The 17,499-nt window shown below is 49.7% G+C and overlaps 1 protein-coding gene across 1 annotated transcript in view; it reads right to left on the bottom strand.

The window, feature by feature from the left end:
* Positions 1-932: 932 nt before the first annotated feature.
* The window catches only part of DGLUCY (D-glutamate cyclase), a gene marked incomplete at its 3' end in the record, with an annotated part of 61,196 nt that continues 44,629 nt past the window's right edge, over positions 933-17,499 (bottom strand). The window contains exons 10-12 of the mRNA XM_080707189.1: positions 16,920-17,039; positions 7,912-8,063; positions 933-1,082 (exon numbers count right to left, since the gene is read on the bottom strand). Coding sequence (XP_080563315.1) covers positions 933-1,082; positions 7,912-8,063; positions 16,920-17,039 — 422 coding nt within the window. The remainder of the gene's footprint in view (positions 1,083-7,911; positions 8,064-16,919; positions 17,040-17,499) is intronic.

Below are 17,499 nucleotides of genomic sequence, written 5' to 3'. Positions count from 1 at the left end.
CTTATTTTTTATTCTTTATTTTGAAACAGGATCTCACCGAGTTGCAAAGGGCCTAAGTAGCTGTGGCTGGCTGGGAACTGCGATCCTCCTGTCTCAGCCTCCCAAATTCTGGGATTACAAGCCTGTGCCACCACGCCCGCCCGGCTACCCTTTTTATTTTTTGAGACAGGGTCTTACTCAGTGGCTGGCCTTGGACCTGTGAACCTCTCAACCTCCTGGCCTTGAACCTCCTCCTCTCTCAGCCTCCCAAGAACTGAGACTCCAGGTCCAGCTCACATTGGTCTATTCTATCCGTAAGGAGCCCAGAGGGTTATTCCTGGTCTTGGTGATGCCTGTCACTGAGCTCAGCCTAGGACTTCATTATCCCCTGATGTCCTCATAAGGACAAGGAGACCAGGGTGGCTGGAGAAGCTTGGGGGAAGGAGGGTTGAAAATGTTTTAGAGCAGCCGGCATGGTGGCGCACGCTTGTAATCCCAGCATCTGGAAGGCTGAGGCCGGGGGATCGCGGTTCACGGACAGCCTCAGCTACTTAGTGAGGCCATCTGCAACTCAGTGAGACCCGGTTTCAAAATAAAGAATAAAAAATAGGGCAGGGGCTGTAGCTCAGAGGTTGAATGCCCCTGGGTTCCATCCCCAGACCCGCAAAAAAAAAAAAAAAAAAAAAAAAAAAAATTTTTTTTTTAGAGCATTAGGAAGAAAAGTACAAAGCTGAAGCCCCATAGAAACGTCTCTGGTCCATACCGTCAGCACTCTCCCCTCCCAGGAGGTGGCAGGAGGTCTCCTAGGCCAGTGGACCGTCCCTTGCTCATCAGGGACAGTGTTAATCTGCAAGGCTGCTGTGGGAAGCAGCTGGGGCTCTCGGGGAACCCCTGCCTAGATGCAGGCTTGGCCATTACACAGGGACTTTTTTGCATGCATTTAACGTGGTTGGTCACGCATGCACCGTGGTGATGTCCACCAGCTTCTGGATCATGTCAGCGTGGACCCGGTGGAAGGGCAGCCCATCCACCTCCATGCCTATGACGCCCGTGATGCCACTCCGGACTTTGTGCTGTGCCAGGATGCCCAACATCTTTTCTTCCTGGGTGGGGGGGGGAAAGATGAGGTAGAGTTAGAAGTAGTGGAGGGGAAGGAACCAGACACGATGGTGCATGCTTCTTGTAATCTCAGTACTTGGGAGGCTGAGACATGTTTGTGGCCCATGTTTGTGGCCAGCCCCAGCTACTTAGTGAGGCCCTCTACAACTTAGTGAGACCCTGTTTTGAAATGAAAAGGGCTGGGAGTGGAGCTCAGAGGTAGAACGCCCTGTGTTTAATCCCCACCCGGCCAACACACACATGGTGGAGGGGGAGGAAAAAGAAACGTATGTATCTATAAGTTGATAAAGAGCCTTTGATTTGCTGTGTCCTTTTTTGTGTGTGTGTGGTACTGGGGCTGGAATCCAGAGGCTCTTTACCTCCAGGTTACACTCCTAGACCTATTTTCTATTTTATTTGGAAACAGGTTCTCACTAAATTGCTGAGAGCCTCACTCAGTAGCTGAGGCTGGCTTCGAACCTGCGCGGTCCTCCTGTCTCAGCCTCCCAAGTGCTTGGAATACAAGCGTGCGCCACCACGCGTGGCTTGATGTGTCTCTTTTAAAAAAATAAAATTCTGGTGAAAAACACTAACCCCACTGAAGAGTTCACCAAGAAAACAAGTCTCCTACATCACTCCTCACTGGAGCCCAGGGTGCTCCACCACCGAGCTGCACCCCAGCCCTTTTCATCTTTCATTTTGGGACAGGCTGTCACTAAGTTGTCTAGGCTGGCCTCTCACTTGAGACTTTCCTGCCTCAGCCTCCTGAGTCACCGGGATAACAGGCATGTACCGCTGTGCCCAGGGAGATCTGCATTTTCTTAACAAACCCTGAACATCACTTCTGCTCCTCCCGTGAGATATGGGCTACTTTCTGCTAACCCAGCCCCTCCCCCTGCCCAGCCACGGGGAGTCTGCGTCTGCTAGGGACCTGATAGTGTCAGGACTCCCCTCCCCGCTCCTCCTGAGACCCCACTTGTACCAGTATTGGGAAAGGGTTTCAAAATATATCAATGTGCCAGTATTGGGAAATATTCTAAAAATGTATCTGAAAATAACTTCAGTATTAAAAGAAAAAAGCCAGAAGCTTCAGGGAAAGGGCTGCAGGATTCCAGGCACCAAGGGTAATTATCAAGAGAATAGAGGAAGCCCAGAAGCCCAGAGTCTTTTACATTTTAAAGATAAATAAAAGATGTGGGGGATGCCAGGAGCCTCCTAGAGATCCCAAGATAGTCAACTAACACCTTTTGGGGTATAACCAACAACTTGGGGTCTGTGCCAGAGACAGGGCAGGTCTACAGGAAGGAATCCCTACATCAAAAGACCCGTCCCGGAGAAAGGGCGGATCTAGTCTGGTCAGAAGACTGGGTATAAAGCTACTCTGTATCCAAAAGACTTGGGTGACTTCCCTTCAAGTCACCCCACTGTGTCACCCTTTATGGCGCAGTGCTTTTCTCTGTCCTATCTTTCCATCTTTGTAATAATAAAATCGTTTAAGCTTACAGAGTCCGGGCTAGTGTTTTCTATACCTAGCTCAGAACAAGAACCCGTGGCTACATCTCTCACCGTAACAGTTTGGGGAGCCCAACAGGGCCCCCGGAACAGTTTCCCCACCGTAACACCACTGTTGGCCTCTGGGGTGCGTGCTAAGCCTGTGGCTGCCCCTAGAGGTGTGCCCCGGCATGGATGTGGGGCGTCTGAAGAGAGCAGGCCCTCAGAGAAGACACAGTGCAGGGCCCAGCAGACAGGCAGAGGCTCTGGCATCAGACAGAGCTGGTGTGGGTCTCTCCTGGCGGGTGGTTTGTCCTGTCTGGATGTCCTGGGGTCCTCTCTGTAAAACAGGATATTGCTGATAATGGCACTCTGACGCCTGCTTCAGAGGCTGTGGTGGAGATGAAATGGGTTCACAGAAGCAAAGCGCCTCGAGGGGTCCTGGGTGCAGACCAGATGCTCACAAGGTGAGGCTGAGTATTAACGGAGGGCTGGGACTCCAGACCTTCTACCCAGAGGTTTCTCCTTTGCTCACTTGCTGGTTAAAGTTAGAGTTCCTTCCTTCCCTCTCCCTCTAGAAATAATATCTCTAAGTAAGAACCCCTTGCCTAAGACACTGATGTGCCTGTGCCCCTCCCTGGATGAATAGCGCAGATCCCTCAGTGGGGTTAGTGTCTTCAACCCTTGGTCCCTTGTCAGGCAGGAGAGGTCAAGGTACAACACATCCTCCCACTCTGGCCTCCGCAGGCAGGCGGGAGGTGAGTGGGCAGACACGAGGGGCACTCACCGTCCTGCTCACTCACCCAGAGGCCCAGGGGTGAAGGTGACAGCGTCCTTGCCCTATGAAGTTCCCAGTCTAGATGGGTGACCAGAGGCCATGGTACATGGGGGTCACACAGAGCAGGGACACCCAGTCCAGGTCATGGGGCGGCTCAGGGGACATTTTATGTGGAACGATTATTATGGAGTGAATGTTTATGTCTCCCCCTCAATCTGTACATTGGAAGCCCTTGATGTGATGGTATTTGATTTGGGGGTCTTAGGGAGAATATAAGGTTGAGATGATATTATGAGGATGGGGCCCTGTAATGGAATTAGTGTCCTTATAAGAAGAATAACCAGAGCTCAAGCTCTATCTCTCTCCACCACATAGGGATGCGGTGATGAGGTGCCAGGAAAAGAGCCTGAGCGGGAATCCACCTGCTGGTGCCTTGACTTGGACTTCAGCCTCTCACTGCTGTGGTTTGAGCCCCCAGAGAGCAATGTTGTGTTACAGGAGCCTGAGCTGATCAAGACTGGGCTGCAGTGGGAGGCAATGAGGGTGTGCCAAGTGTGGGTCCTTGAGGACACTCAATCTGCAAAATAATGGGGCAAGTGTTGGCAAATGTCAACGGGGCAAGCCTCTTTGCAGCTGGCTCCAGAGCCTGCATTTCTGTTCTGCCCTGGGGGCCAAGGCGGACACTCCCTTGTAGGAGGGGGCTGAACTTCCCTTTCCCACACAAGCTCTTTGTTTGAGTGCGGCCCAGGGGCTACCCAGCCCAGAATGGCATTTCCCACCCTTTGTCAGGTTTTATTAACTCTCCGCTTCTCCCCACTGGTCATATCCTCTGTTTGTGGGGGACACACCTGGGACCACAGGCCGTTTCCTCCCAGCACGCTGCCCGCCTAGCGGTTCTCATCCTTCTGGGACCCAGGGAGGGCCTTGGAGTCCTCGGTGCCCATGATCAACCCACAGATCAGGAACTGGCACTCAGCCGCTAAGAGGCACAGGGACCAGTGGGGCCTACGGCGGCTCCCTGCAAATTTCCAGGAATACTGAATGCTCACACCCTTTCCCAAGAGGCCCAGGGGAGAAAGGGTAGGAGCAGCCGGAGGCTGCTGTGTCCATCCAGGCTGAAGCAGACAGCAGGCAAGAGAGGGGCTGCTGAGGACCAAAATGAGGCAGTGTGGACAGGGCTGGGGCCTGAATTCAGTGTGGTTAGGGAAAGAGGCCCCATGGCATCTTCAGGCTTCAAGGCTGAGTATGTGGGCACCTGCTATTAAGTCACACTGGAGTGTGGCAGACTGATATTTAGAGGATGCATAGTTGCTTTCAAAGTGGCATGAGAAGCCAAATGCATACCTGCAGTGCCAATAGCTTGGGAGGATGAAGCGGGAGGGTTGGAGCCCAGGAGCTGGAGACCCTGTCTCAACAAATCAAAACCAAATGGGGTGGGAGAAGGGGCTTCCTGGGGAGTCGGAAGTGCTTTTTGTACCTTGATCTTGGTGGTAGTTGTATGGGCGTGTGTGTATATAAAGGTGTATCCAACCACGAACTTCAGGTTTATGCATTTGACTGTATGTTGGTTATACTTCAATTTAAAAAATGTCACAAGATGTGGTGACACACGCTTGTAATCCCATTGCTTGGGAGGCTGAGATAGGAGGATCTTGGGTTCAAGGTCAGCTTCAGCAACTTGTCAAGACCCTGTTTCAAAATTAAAAAATAAGCTGGGTATGGTGGCGCATGCTTGTAATCCCAGCATGGGAGGCTGAGGCAGGAGGATCGCGGTTTGCAGACAGCCTCCGCTACTTAGCGAGGCCCTTTGCAACTCAGTGAGACCCTGTTTCAATAAAAAATAGATACCTGCATACTGCACTGCTTCACGTCCCTGCCCCTTTGCTTACGTGGGTCCTGCCACCTGGGGGGCCCTTTCTCCTCTTCCTTTTCTGCTACCTCCTCCAGACAGTGTCCCTGGGCCCTCTGGAGGAACTAAGTGCTGTTCTCTGTGCCCCACGGCACGTGCTGTCTACACTGCCAACCTGGCTCCTGAGCTCACCTGCCATGCGTCACTGCCTCCCCAGGGGCCAAGTGTGAGTCCACACCGTCCCCAGGAGGAGCTCGACAAATGTGCTTCTGCTTTAAAATGGCCGTTGGAAGGGTGATGCATTGTTAATATATCTATGAGGGACGGGGTGGAAATGCAAAAGGGAGAGTTTTCCATCCCCGGAGGGTGAGTGTTGGGCTGTGTGGATTCGCTGGGTGGGGCTCAGCTTTTTGTGTGTGTGTGAATCAGGAATCATGTGGGAGGCAGCCTCTTAGGGGTTATTTTTTCCAGTGCAGGTCCAAGAAGTGCAAAGAAAGCACCGCAGGTTCTCTGGACCCCCTGGAGAACACCAAGCCCCCCTCCAGTTGCCCAAGCCCCTGCCCCAGGGGCAGAGTCTGGAGACAGAGAGACCTGGACGGCTCTCAGCTCTGCCTCCTGGCTGGGTGGTCTGGGCAAGCCACCTGCCTCTTGGTGCCCTGGCTGCCTTCTCTGTAAAATGGGCACAACAGCAATCCCGGGAGATGTCTGAATTAAACAGGTGGGAACCAGGAGGGAGAGACAGACAGTCAGACAGACAGACAGACGGGCTCGAGGAAGCATGAAAGACAGAGAAGAGGCAGCGGGCACTCAGGGTGTGGAGGCTTGTAGGAAGGAGGGGCCCTGGCTGGCTGGAGGACTGTCAGAACCATCCCCCTCTCAGCTGCTGTTCCCCAGGCGACAGGAAGCTCACTGTTTCTAGGACCGGGGCTCCCTCTTGCTGGTGGGGCAGCTGGCCAGGGCCAGCTCTTCCTTATGAAGCTGGCACCTACTCTCAGAACATCTGCCTCTCGGCCTGCTTTCGTCTCTCAGGTGGCCGAAGGGTGTCTGTCCCCTGGAAGCCGTCCGGGTGTGAGCGGCCCCAGGTGCCTGAGCATTCTCTCTCAGGCCAAACACCCAGAGCCCTCTACTGTGTATTACCGTATTTCTGGCCCGCTCCCAGCCAGGTGCTCACAGGTAAAGTCGTATCTGTCCTGGGCCTTGGCTCCAATTTCCCATGTTCCAAATTACCCTGGCAGATTCCTCCGGGAGCTGCCCTGTTGGGACTGAGGCAACCCGTGTCCCTTAAGTCGGGCCCACCAGCTTCTCCAGGTGGGGCAGGTCTGACCTGCCAGGAGCACCCGATGAGGAGGTGAGTTTGAATCTGGAATTAGTGTCAGGGCAGGCCCGGCTCCAGGAGGGCTGTGGAAGCGGAGGCCTGAGGAAGGGATGGCTGGCCAGGCCGGATGTCCACCTCGCTGCTCACCCTGGGCTTGGGAGCAGGACTGCCAGCACCATGTGGGGGCTGACCACCTCTTGCTCGTGTTCCTCGCCTGCACCCGAGTTCACCTATGTGCGGATGCTACAGGACACACCCAAGACCACACCTGGGGCTTCAGGTTGTAGATTCTGCAGAGCTCAGATGAGGCACCTGGGGGCTCCTATTCCCTGGCTCAGAGCCTCGCGGTGGCTCCCCAAAGCCTCTCGGGTTAGGAAGTCATGGAGCCCTTGGGTGTGCCTAACATGACCTCCCTCTTCCAGGGCTACTTAGAGAAGGGGGTGGAACCTTGGATCCTTGCCCAGTAAAGTACACACACAGCAACAATTTTGAAAACCACATTGGGATTTCTCAGGCTCCATCCTTGTGAGCTGGGCTCCAAAGCCTTCCTCTGACTCCTACAATACCCCTCCCCTCGCCTCAGGCTCAGCTCACCTGAGAGGCTTTAGTGCCCTCCGTGGGCTGTCAGCTCCTTGAAGGGGACCATAAGGATGCCCACTGGCCACAAGCACATGGCGTCTTCCAGGGCTCCGTCCAACAGTTGCTGACAACTCAATTTTTTTTGGTGTGTGTGGTACTGGGGTTCCTGGAAGCCCGTCTATCTCCGGGCTACACTCCCAGACCTATTTTATATTTTTGAAACAGGGTCTCTTACGCCAGCATGGCTGGCTTTGAACCTGCACGATCCTCCTGTCTCCGCCTCCCAAGCACGGGGATTACAAGTGTGCGCCACCACGCCTGGCGACAACCTGATTTTAGAGACAGAGAAACCGGGTTTGGGGAGAGTAAGCAAGTTGCAGAAAGATAAACAAGAAGAGAAAGGAAAAAGGTCTTGAATAGGACTTAGGATCTGCAGGTCAAGTCCCCCCCCCCCCCCCCCCCCCCCGCAGGCTGGGAGACTGCCTCGAGGCCAGCTCTTCCCCCAGCTTTTTAGTTTGCTTTGCTTTGTGGCACTGGGGCCTGAACCGGGGATGCTCTACTTCTGAGACGCATCACCAGCCCTTTTCATTTTCTTTTGAGATGGGGTCTAAGTTGCCCAGGCTGGCCTTTAACTTATGATCCTCCTTCCTCAGTCTCCAAGAAGCTGGGATTTCAGACACGCGCCCCTGTGTGTAGCTTCCTCAGGCTCCTGATGAGCTCTGTGGTGCTGGCCCTCAGCTCTGGCTTAGAACGCCAGGCCTAGTTACTCCTCACCAGGTGGAAAAGGTGCTTCTGTGCCAGTGGCCCGCTGGGGCGTGTTACCTTCGCGACAGATGGCAGGGCCTGAGTCCAGCTCTGCTCCACATGAGCTCTGGAGGGCCCACCTGTCTTCCTCAGGTACTGCCCATGGACCTCACAGGAGTTCAGGATGTACAGTGCACAGGCCAAGGCATAGCCTCCCCAGTTAGAAACGCCTAGAAAACAACAAAGATTCCTTCACACAAGCAGAATGGTCCTTCAGTCCAGCGCTCCATCAGCCTGTGTCTGGGAAGCCTGTGTCTCGGAGCACGGTCCCCAAACCAGAGGCACCAGTATTGCCCGTAAACTCATTATAAGGCAAATTCTTGGGCCTCAGCCGGACCTAATGAAGCAAAATTCAGCAAGAGAGGAGGGGAGAGTCGGAGTTGTAATGAGCCCCCAGGTAAGTCAGATTCAAGCTGAAGAGAGAGGTATTGCTCTAAACCATCTGAGTTATATGCTGCTAACCACCATCAGAGAAAAAGATTCCCGCGCTAACCCTAGGAACCCGGCTGCTTGGAAGGCTGTCCTCTGTGGCTGAAGGACTCCTGAGAAGCCTGTTCAAGCATCAGGAAGAAAGAAGAAGCCAGGTGTGGTGACCGACACGTGCCCGTAATTCCAGTACTTGGGAGGCTGAGACAGGAGAATTGCAGGTTCAAGGTCAGCCTCAGCAACTTAGTGAGACCCTCAGTAAGTTAGAGAGACCCTGTTCAAAAATAAAAAAGGGAAGAGGAGCTCTGGACCTGAACAGAGAGGGGTGTACACAGCCGGCTGCAAGACCATTTGTCAGTGAGACATTTGCAAAGGATTATGGTAGCCCTGAGGAGAGGCCACTAGCTTTGATGGGCTCGGGGTCATTATCCAGCCCTGTAGGCTGGGTAGAAGTCTGTAGGGGAGGAATGGAGAAGTGGGAATTTCAGGTAAACACAGAAATGAATCCCAGTGAGTATAAAGACACATGGAGTAAACTTACAAAGGATATGCCAAAATATGGCCGGCAAGGGCCATGTGATAATAATAAGAGTGTATTTTGCTGATCCTAGATGTATTTTGTTACATGCACATCTCTGAATTTGTCTAGTGCCTTATTGATCAGTCCTATATTACAGTTGCCATTGCTTGTGTTTTCTTTCTTTTCTTTTTTTTTTTTTTTTTTTGCGGTACTGGGGTTGGAACCTAGGAGCATTCTACCTCCGAGCTACACCCCAGTCCTATTTTTTATTCTTTATTTTGAAACAAGGTCTCACTAAGTTGCAGAAGGCCTTGCTAAGTAGCTGCGGCTATCCATAAACCATGATCCTCCTGGCTCAGCCTCCCAAGTACTGGGATCACAAGATGCACCACCACGCCTGGCCTGCGTTTTCCTTTCTTAGTGGCACATAAAATAATGGTGATGTTGTCACCAATGGCATCTTCTATACAGTGGAAGAAAGTAACTTGCTTTAGTTGACTATTTACAGTCTAGGGCACTGTCATAAAGGCAAGACATCAGTTAGCTCTTTACAACAAGCCTAGGAGGTGGAAGTATTGTTATTTCCATTTGCATAACTGGGAAACAGACACGGAGTCTATACAGCTAGGTTATGGATCTGGAATACGACTCAGGATGCTACCTCTAGAAGCGATGTTCTTTTTCCTTTTAAACCTAACTTAAAAAAAATTGTTTTTTTTGGCACTAGGGACTGAACCCAGGAGCATTCCACCTCCAACCTACATCACTCATCCTTTTTATTTTTTAATTAATTAATGTATTTATTTTGTGGTACTGGGGATTATAAATTTCTCTCTCTCTCTCTCTCTCTCTCTCTCTCTCTTTCTTTTTCTTTCTCTCTTCTTTCCTTTTGTGGTAGCTTTCTACCTCTAACCTACACTCCCAGACCTATTTTCTATTTTGTTTTATTAAAGAGTTCAAAATGCACATGGACCAGGTTTAAATGATATAAAGTGGATATTTGTTGAGAATGCAGCTGACACACAAAACTAGAACTTCTGGTTGTGCTCTGGTGGGACGATGGCATTTTTGCCTGCTCCCGTCTCACTAAGTTGCTGAGAGCCTTACTAAGTAGCTGAGGCTGGCTTCGAAACTGCAATCCTCCTGTCTCAGCCTCCCAAGTACTGGGATTTTAAGTGTGTACCCCCACGCCTAGCACTTATTTTTTATTTTGAAACAGGGTCTCACTACGTGTCTGAAGCTGACCTCAAATCTTTGATCCTCCTGTCTTAGTCTCCCAAGTACTGAGATCACAGGCATGAGCCGCTCTTTAATTGTGGCAAGAAGCCTATAACACAGATGTAGGAAAGCCTATAACACAGATGTCTCCCATGCCCATCGACATGGGAGATGCCTGAGACCTCCCAGGTATGGGGATCCCTCCTCAGCACACGCAGCCAATGCTGTGGCAGTGGGGGAACGAGCCGGGGCTCCTCTCAGCTCTTCCAGACTCACGGTACCACTGGCAGGCAGCATCAGGTCCTCCGAGTTGAGGGCTCAGCCCCAAGACTGCCCTCCTATGAACTGGGGTGCCCCCAATCCCGCCCTGGGTTTGGCTAACTTGTTCCAGCAGCTCACAGAACTCAGAGAAACACTGGTTTATTATAAAGGTTAAGAGATGCACAGGGCAGGACATGTGGAAGGAGGCGCAGAGCTCCATGCCCTCCCCAGGAGCACCACACCTCGAAGTTTAAATGATACCCTCCAGGCACCTTCCCAGGCTCTCTGGAAGCTCTCTCACCCGGAAGCTCTCTGAACCCTGACCTTTGGGTTTCTATGGAGATCCGATGTTAGTGAACTGGGTGGGGAGACCCAGCAAGACCTGCCTATTTAGGGTCTTCTTGGCCTCTCCGGGCAGCTAGTCTTCTGCCTAGGTATTCGGCAGAACTCCTTGGAATGAGGAGGGTGTGATGGCTTATCAGACAGAGTAGGTCAGAGAATTTCTTTATAGCCAGTTAAAGGTGGAAGAAGATTATAATAGTGCCTATGGGCCACCTTAGGAAAGAGAAACCCTAGTTTCTATGGCCTGCCCGGGAGAGGAAGCTATGAGTCAGGAACTCTGGGTAAATATATATAATTATCACAGTAGTATTTGTCATCGTACCCGTTTTAAGTGTACGGTTCAGCAGTTAAGTACATCCACACTGCTGTGCAGCTCCAGAACCCATCCTCAACCTCCGTACAAATGTGGGAAACAAAAACATGCTTGAGAAGTAATATTAAAGAGTTTAAAATGCACATGGACCAGGTTTAAATGATATAAAGTGGATATTTGTTGAGAATGCAGCTGACACACAATACTAGAACTGCTGTATGCCGGGCGTGGTGGCGCACGCTTGTAATCCCCACGCTTGGGAGGCAGAGACAGGAGGATCGCGCAGGTTCGAAGCCAGCCGCGCGCGCTGGCTTAGGAGACCCTGTTTCCAAATAAAAATGTAAAAATAGGTCTGGGAGTGTAGCCCGGAAGTAGAAGGGCTTCCAGGAACCCCAGTACCACCAAAAAACAAACAAACAAACAAACAAAAAAAACAAAAAAGAACTGCTGTTTGTGCTCTGGTGGGAGGATGGCATTTTTGCCTGCTCCCGTCACCCTTCACCACCTGCTTTTAAGGATGTCTATAGTACTGCTCGGACATCATCTTCTCAATGAAAACCATTAACCCATGCTGTACTTAGTCAATCATAGATGGAGGGGACCTTTTCATATCTCCCAGTCCCAAACCACTTCCTCTCTTTGGAGGACTCGACCAGCTCCTAAGTTCCTGCATCAGTGATGCAGCTGGCTAAGCCCTTGGGATGTAATCAGTCAGTTAGACAGCCTACATTCTGGGTGATGGGTAAACCTGAGAAAATCTGAGGCCTTCCAAAGAGGCTCTCCAAAGGCTGCCTTCCAATGGGAGGCCTGAGGGGGGTTCGTCCTTTCTCTTCTGCACATCCCAGGAGAAAAGCAATCCAGAGTGGGAACCAGAGCTCTAGGGTTCAGCAAAATTTACTAGGAAATAGATAATTCCCATATACCCTCAGCCCTCACACACACACACAATCACCTCTCTCTCATTGTCAACACCTGCACCGGAATGGTGGGCTTGTCACAATCAAGGAACTTACATCAACACAACACAGTCACCCACAGTCCAGAGTTCACGTTATGGTTCACTCTCCACATCACGCACATGTAACAGGACACAACACGCGCCCACCGCCATAGTGCTGTCTAGAAGGGTTTCATGGCCTTGAACGTTCCACCTATTCACCTCTCCTTCCTGCTCGGCACTGGCAACCACTGAGCTCTCCAGACCATCTTGGCGGAGTCTCTTACGCTCTTATGGTACATAGCCTCTTTGGGCTGGTTTCTTTTATTTAGTAATATGCTTTTATGTTTTCTCTCTTCTTGGCTTGATAGCTTATTTCTTTTTAGCAATGAACAATATTCCCCCCACTCTCCTTCGTGTGTGTGTGTGTGTGTGTGTGTGTGTATGTGTGGCATATTGGGGACTGAATCTAGTGGCATCCTACCTCTGAGGACTCCCCTAGCCTTTTTATTTATTTATTTATTTATTTATTTATTTATTTAATTTATTTTTTTGAAACAGGATCTCACTAGGTTGCTGGGAGTTTCGCGACATTTCTGGGGCTGTCCTTGAACCTGCAATCCTCCGTCTCAGCCTCCCAAGTACTGGGATTACAGGTATGTGCCACCACGCCCAGCTTTATTCCACTGTCTGAAGGCACCACAGTTTACGTATCCACTCCCTTACCAAAGGACATTTTGGTTGCTTCCAAGGTTTGGCAATTTTATGAATAAAGCCACTGTGAACATCTGTGTGCAGGTTTTTGTGCAGACATGAGTTTTTCATTTCATTTGAGTAAATCCCAAGGAGCATGACTGCTGGATTGATTGCAGAGTATGTTTAGTTTTATAAGAAACTACCAAACCGTCTTCCAAAGCAGCCTTACTGTATTGCGCCTCCACCAGCAAGAACTGAGAGTTCCTGTTTCTCCACGTCCTCGCCAGCATTTGACGGTGTCACCATTTGGGACCGTGGTCATTATGCGAGTTGTGTAATAGTAGCCCATTGCGCTTTTACTTTGGAATTCCACGGTGGCGTGGGCTGCTGAACACTTTCCGTATCGATACTTGCCATCTGCCGGTCTCCCTGGCGAGGCGTCTGTTCCGGCTTCTTGCTCACTTATTAATTTGTTTGTTTTCTTATTGTTGGGTTCTAGGACTTCTTTGACTATTTGAGTAACAGTCCTTTACCAGATGTATCTTTTGCAAATATTTTCTTCCACTCTATGACTTGTCTTCTCATTCACTGGACTTGTCTTTTGCAGAGAAGTTTTACATTTTAGTGAAGTCCAGCTTATCCCTTGTTCCCCTCATGGATTGTGCCTTTGGGATTGTATCGATAGTCAGAATCATACTCAAGGCCATCTAGATTTTCTCTTAAGTTATCTTCTAGAAGTTTCATAGCTTTGTGCTTTACATTTAGGTCTATGACTCATTTTGTGTTTATTTTTGTAAAGTACACAAATTCCATGTCTAGATTCACATGTTTTTTTTTTTTTTTGCACTTTTTTTTTTTTTATCAGGTCTAGGGATGAAACTCAGGGGCATTTGACCTCTGAGCTCCACCTTCTGCCCTATTTTTTATTCTTTATTTTGAAACAGGGTCTCACTGAGTTGCAGAGGGCCTCACTAAGTAGCTGAGGCTGTCTGCGAACCACGATTCTCTGGTCTCAGCCTCCCGAATGCTGGGATTACAAGCGTGCGCCACCACGCCCGGCTAGATTCACATTTTTTACACATAGGTGTTTGGTTGTTCCAACACCATTTGTTGAAAAGACTACCTTTGTTCCATGGATTTCTTTTGTTTCTTTATCAAAGATCATGGCTATATTCATGTGGGTCTTTTTCTGGGCTTCTCTCTTCTGCTCTACCCGTCCCTGTGTCTATTTCCTCACCAGTACCACAGTGCCTTGATTACTGAAGCTTTATACTAAGTCCTACAGTCAGGTAGTGTTAGTCCCTATGTTCGCTCTTCTAATACTGAGTTGAATCTTCTAAGTCTTTTCCATCTTCACATAAATTTTAGAATAAATTTGTTGAAATAACTTGCTGTGATTTTGCTTGGTGTTGCACTGAATTTATTATAGGTCAAGTTAAAAGAACTGACATCTTGATAATATTATCTTCCTATCCTCTCTATTTTGTTGTTTGATATCTTTCATCAAAGTTTTGTATTTTTTATATGGATGGTATATATATTTATATATATATATATGTTGTTTTGTTGTTTGGTTTATATTTATTTTATTTTATTTCATTTATTATTTTTTTTGGTGGTACTGGGGGTGGAACCCAGAGGCTTTCTACCTCCGGGCTATACTCCCAGACCCATTTTATATTTATTTGAAACAGGGTCTCACTAAGTTGCCGAGAGCCTCACTAAGTAGCTGAGGCTAGCTTCGAACCTGCGCGATCCTCCTGTCTCAGCCTCCCAAGCGCGGGGATTACAAGCGTGCGCCACCACGCCCGGCGTTAGGTTTATATTTAAATATTTCGTTTTCAGGGTGCCAATATAAATGGCAATGCATTTTTTCATTTCAAATTCTACTTGTTTATTGCTGGTATATATATAAAAGTAATTGAGTTTATTTATTAGCTTAAGGGTTTTATTGTTTTTTTTTTCTTTTAATGCTGGTCTTGAACCTGCAATCCATCTGTATCACCCTACTAAATACTGGGATTACAGCCATGTGCCCACCATGCCTGACTTGCTTTTTCTTTTTTTTGGTCCACTGTGACAATCTCTGTTATTGTTTCTTAGTTTTGTTTTGAGACATGGTCTTGCTATGTTGTATAGGCTGGCCTTGAACTCCTGGGCTCAGAAAATCCTCCTCTCAGCCTCACGAGTAGTTAGGACTACAGGCACAAAGACATTGCATCTGACTCAATTTCTGTTTTCTAATTGGTGTATTAGACCCTTGACATTTAAGATGTTATTGATATAGTTGGATTAATAGTTGTTACTGTTTTTTGTTGTCTTTATTTCATTTTTACTTCTTTTTGTTTTCTGCCTTTTGTGCTTCTAAAGGAGCATTTTATGTCATTGTATTTTTATCTCCTTTTTAGCATATCAGTTATGCCATTTTCTCCCTCTTTTAATTCTTTTAGCGGCTGCCCTGGAGTTTGCAATATACCTTTACAATGAATCCAAGATCGCCCTCCAATAGCATTATACCCCTTCATGGGTGTCACAAGCACATTATAAGAACAAAGCATTCCTAACTCCCCCTTCCCATCCCTTACACTGCACATCTGTATTTTTGCATGTTGTCTACTTTTCCCACAAAATCACTTAACATATTAGATGATTTTTTGAATCCTGTTCTGCTCATCCCAGCATTTCTGACGTGGCTGACTCTGGTCTGGTGCTCGCTTGCACTCTTCACACTGTGTTTTTGTGTTCTAGTGTGTCTTGTAAATTCTGGCTGAAAGGTGCACACGGCATACTTGGTAAAAAGAACTGCGGTAACTTGGCCTTTAGTAGGGTAGAGGTATGATAGGAGGGAAAGGGTTCTACAGCCTTGTGATTAGGTCTCTTGGGAAGCTTATTAGTCATTTTTCATTACTATAATTAAATGACAGAGGCAGCCTACTTTATAAGGACTAGATTTATTTTGGCTCCTGGTTTTGGAGACTAGAAGTCTAAACAGGATGGCGCAGACTCAAGCCATCTCCCATGTACTGTACTCCTGCCCCGCTTCATCACATCATGTCAGGGGCATGTGTGTGTCTCTGCCTATGTCTGTGTGGTCTCTCTCTCTCCTTTAAAAGCCACCAGGATTTAACTGTGGGTGCTCCACCTCAGTGACCTAATCTAATCTAGCCACTTATCTAAGGCCCTACCTTCAAACACAGGCAGTTAGATGTTTCCACCCTCTTAATGCTATTTACATTAGAGTTACGACTCTGGGATTAAATGCCTTTTCGAGTTTGGGGGGACAGACTGTGTTTAAACCACCGAGCAAGAGCCCCTGGGCTGTGAACTTCACTGGTGCTTCTCTCCCTGGGCTATGAACTTCACTGGTGCTTCTCGGGTCTGTCCACCCCCTTTAAGTGGGAAAGAATAACCACAGCGGGCTGGAGCTGGGAGTTTCCCTTTCTTGGGCAGGTTAGGCTCTGATGAAACCCTAGCCCCTTGTGGTTGGATCGGTTCTCCTGAGGGCAGAACTTGTTAAGAACAGAATGCTCGGTTATCTTTCAAAACAGTTCCCTTTTCCTCCCCACCACCAGAAGCAGGAGGGGATTTTCCTCTGATGTTCACTGTGGGAACGCGGCTGGGCTCCTGGGGTTCGCCTGGGTCCACAGGAGCCTGCGGCACCGTGCCGCTCGCAGCTCAGGGCTTCCCACCCTGGCGCTGGTTCCCAGGGGTTTCGCTGCCTCCCCTTCAGGCTGGTTTTGATCCTGACCTAAGAGCGAGCCTTTCTCCAGATCTGTCACCTTTCCTGAAGTTTGAGGTGAGGTCAAAGGAAGAAAGCCAGGCCTTGGAGGCCTTAGACACAGGAGGGCAGAAGCAAGGAGCCCCAGGAGAAGCTGAGAGAGGCGAGGTGGGAAGCCTCTGGCACCCTGCAAACATTTGCTAGGTCAAGTCCTGTCCACCATGCGGTACCAAAACCCTGAGACACCTCCTAGCCACTGATTCCAAGGGGCCTGCCTGACGTCCTCTCCTCTCCCTATTATATGGCCCCCAGGGCTCTCATCACAGCGCCATCTGATATATCTGTTAGGTCACTGTCAGTCTCTCAAATCTAGGATGGGAGTTCTATGGAACAGAGTCTTGGCCATTGTAACCCCAGCACCCAGAACACGCAACACGGAGCCCATGTTTACTGAACATCTGAATGAGGGGCCAGGGGCTGGGACCACGTCTCCTCCCTGCCCTGGAGCCCTCCAGACCCCCTGGCAGAGAAGAGCTTCAGGTCTGGTCAGCACCAAGCCGGGTCCCTCGCTGTGGGCAGCCCACCACGTACTCACCAGCGATGACGGCAAAGTCAGCCCCCACATCGCAGGCGATGACGTCCCCATTTCGGATGTGCTTCTTCACGGCCTCCTTGACTTTGCCCATCCCAAGCTCGTTGCCTCCATCACCAACTCCTAAAGGGAAGGACTGAGTCAGTACGCAGGAGGGGCAAAATGGCGGGCGGTTGTGGGCAAGGCATCCTCTCTGCGGGCCTGCTCACCTCTGGGAGGGTCACTGATTCCTGAGCCCAAAGGGTCTTGAATTGTGGAACCAATAACAAGACCCAGCCAGGACTGAGCAGAGGAGACTTGGATTCTCGGCCAAGAATAGAAGTGGGAGGTAAATTCACAGGTCAATTCCCACTCCTTGGGGCTCAGGTGGTTGTCTGGCCCTCACTCTGGCCGCCATCTTAGAGCCAAGCAGTTTCAGCCATCCTACCTGAAGAGGAACTTCTGACCTTCAGGGTGCCTTGTCCTCAAAGACGAGCAAGATCAGAGCTAGGTAAAACCTCCACTAAGCTACCTAGGCCTTCAGGAGCAGAGCAGGGGAGGGGAGGGCCAAGTGCTTGGCCCTGGATATACTTTCAGACAACCA

This window comes from Muscardinus avellanarius (assembly GCF_963383645.1).
Source record: "Muscardinus avellanarius genome assembly, chromosome: 12".
Taxonomy (NCBI): Eukaryota; Metazoa; Chordata; class Mammalia; order Rodentia; family Gliridae; genus Muscardinus; species Muscardinus avellanarius.
Note: the sequence above shows the minus strand (reverse complement) of the source record. Positions and strands in the feature narration are given on the sequence as shown.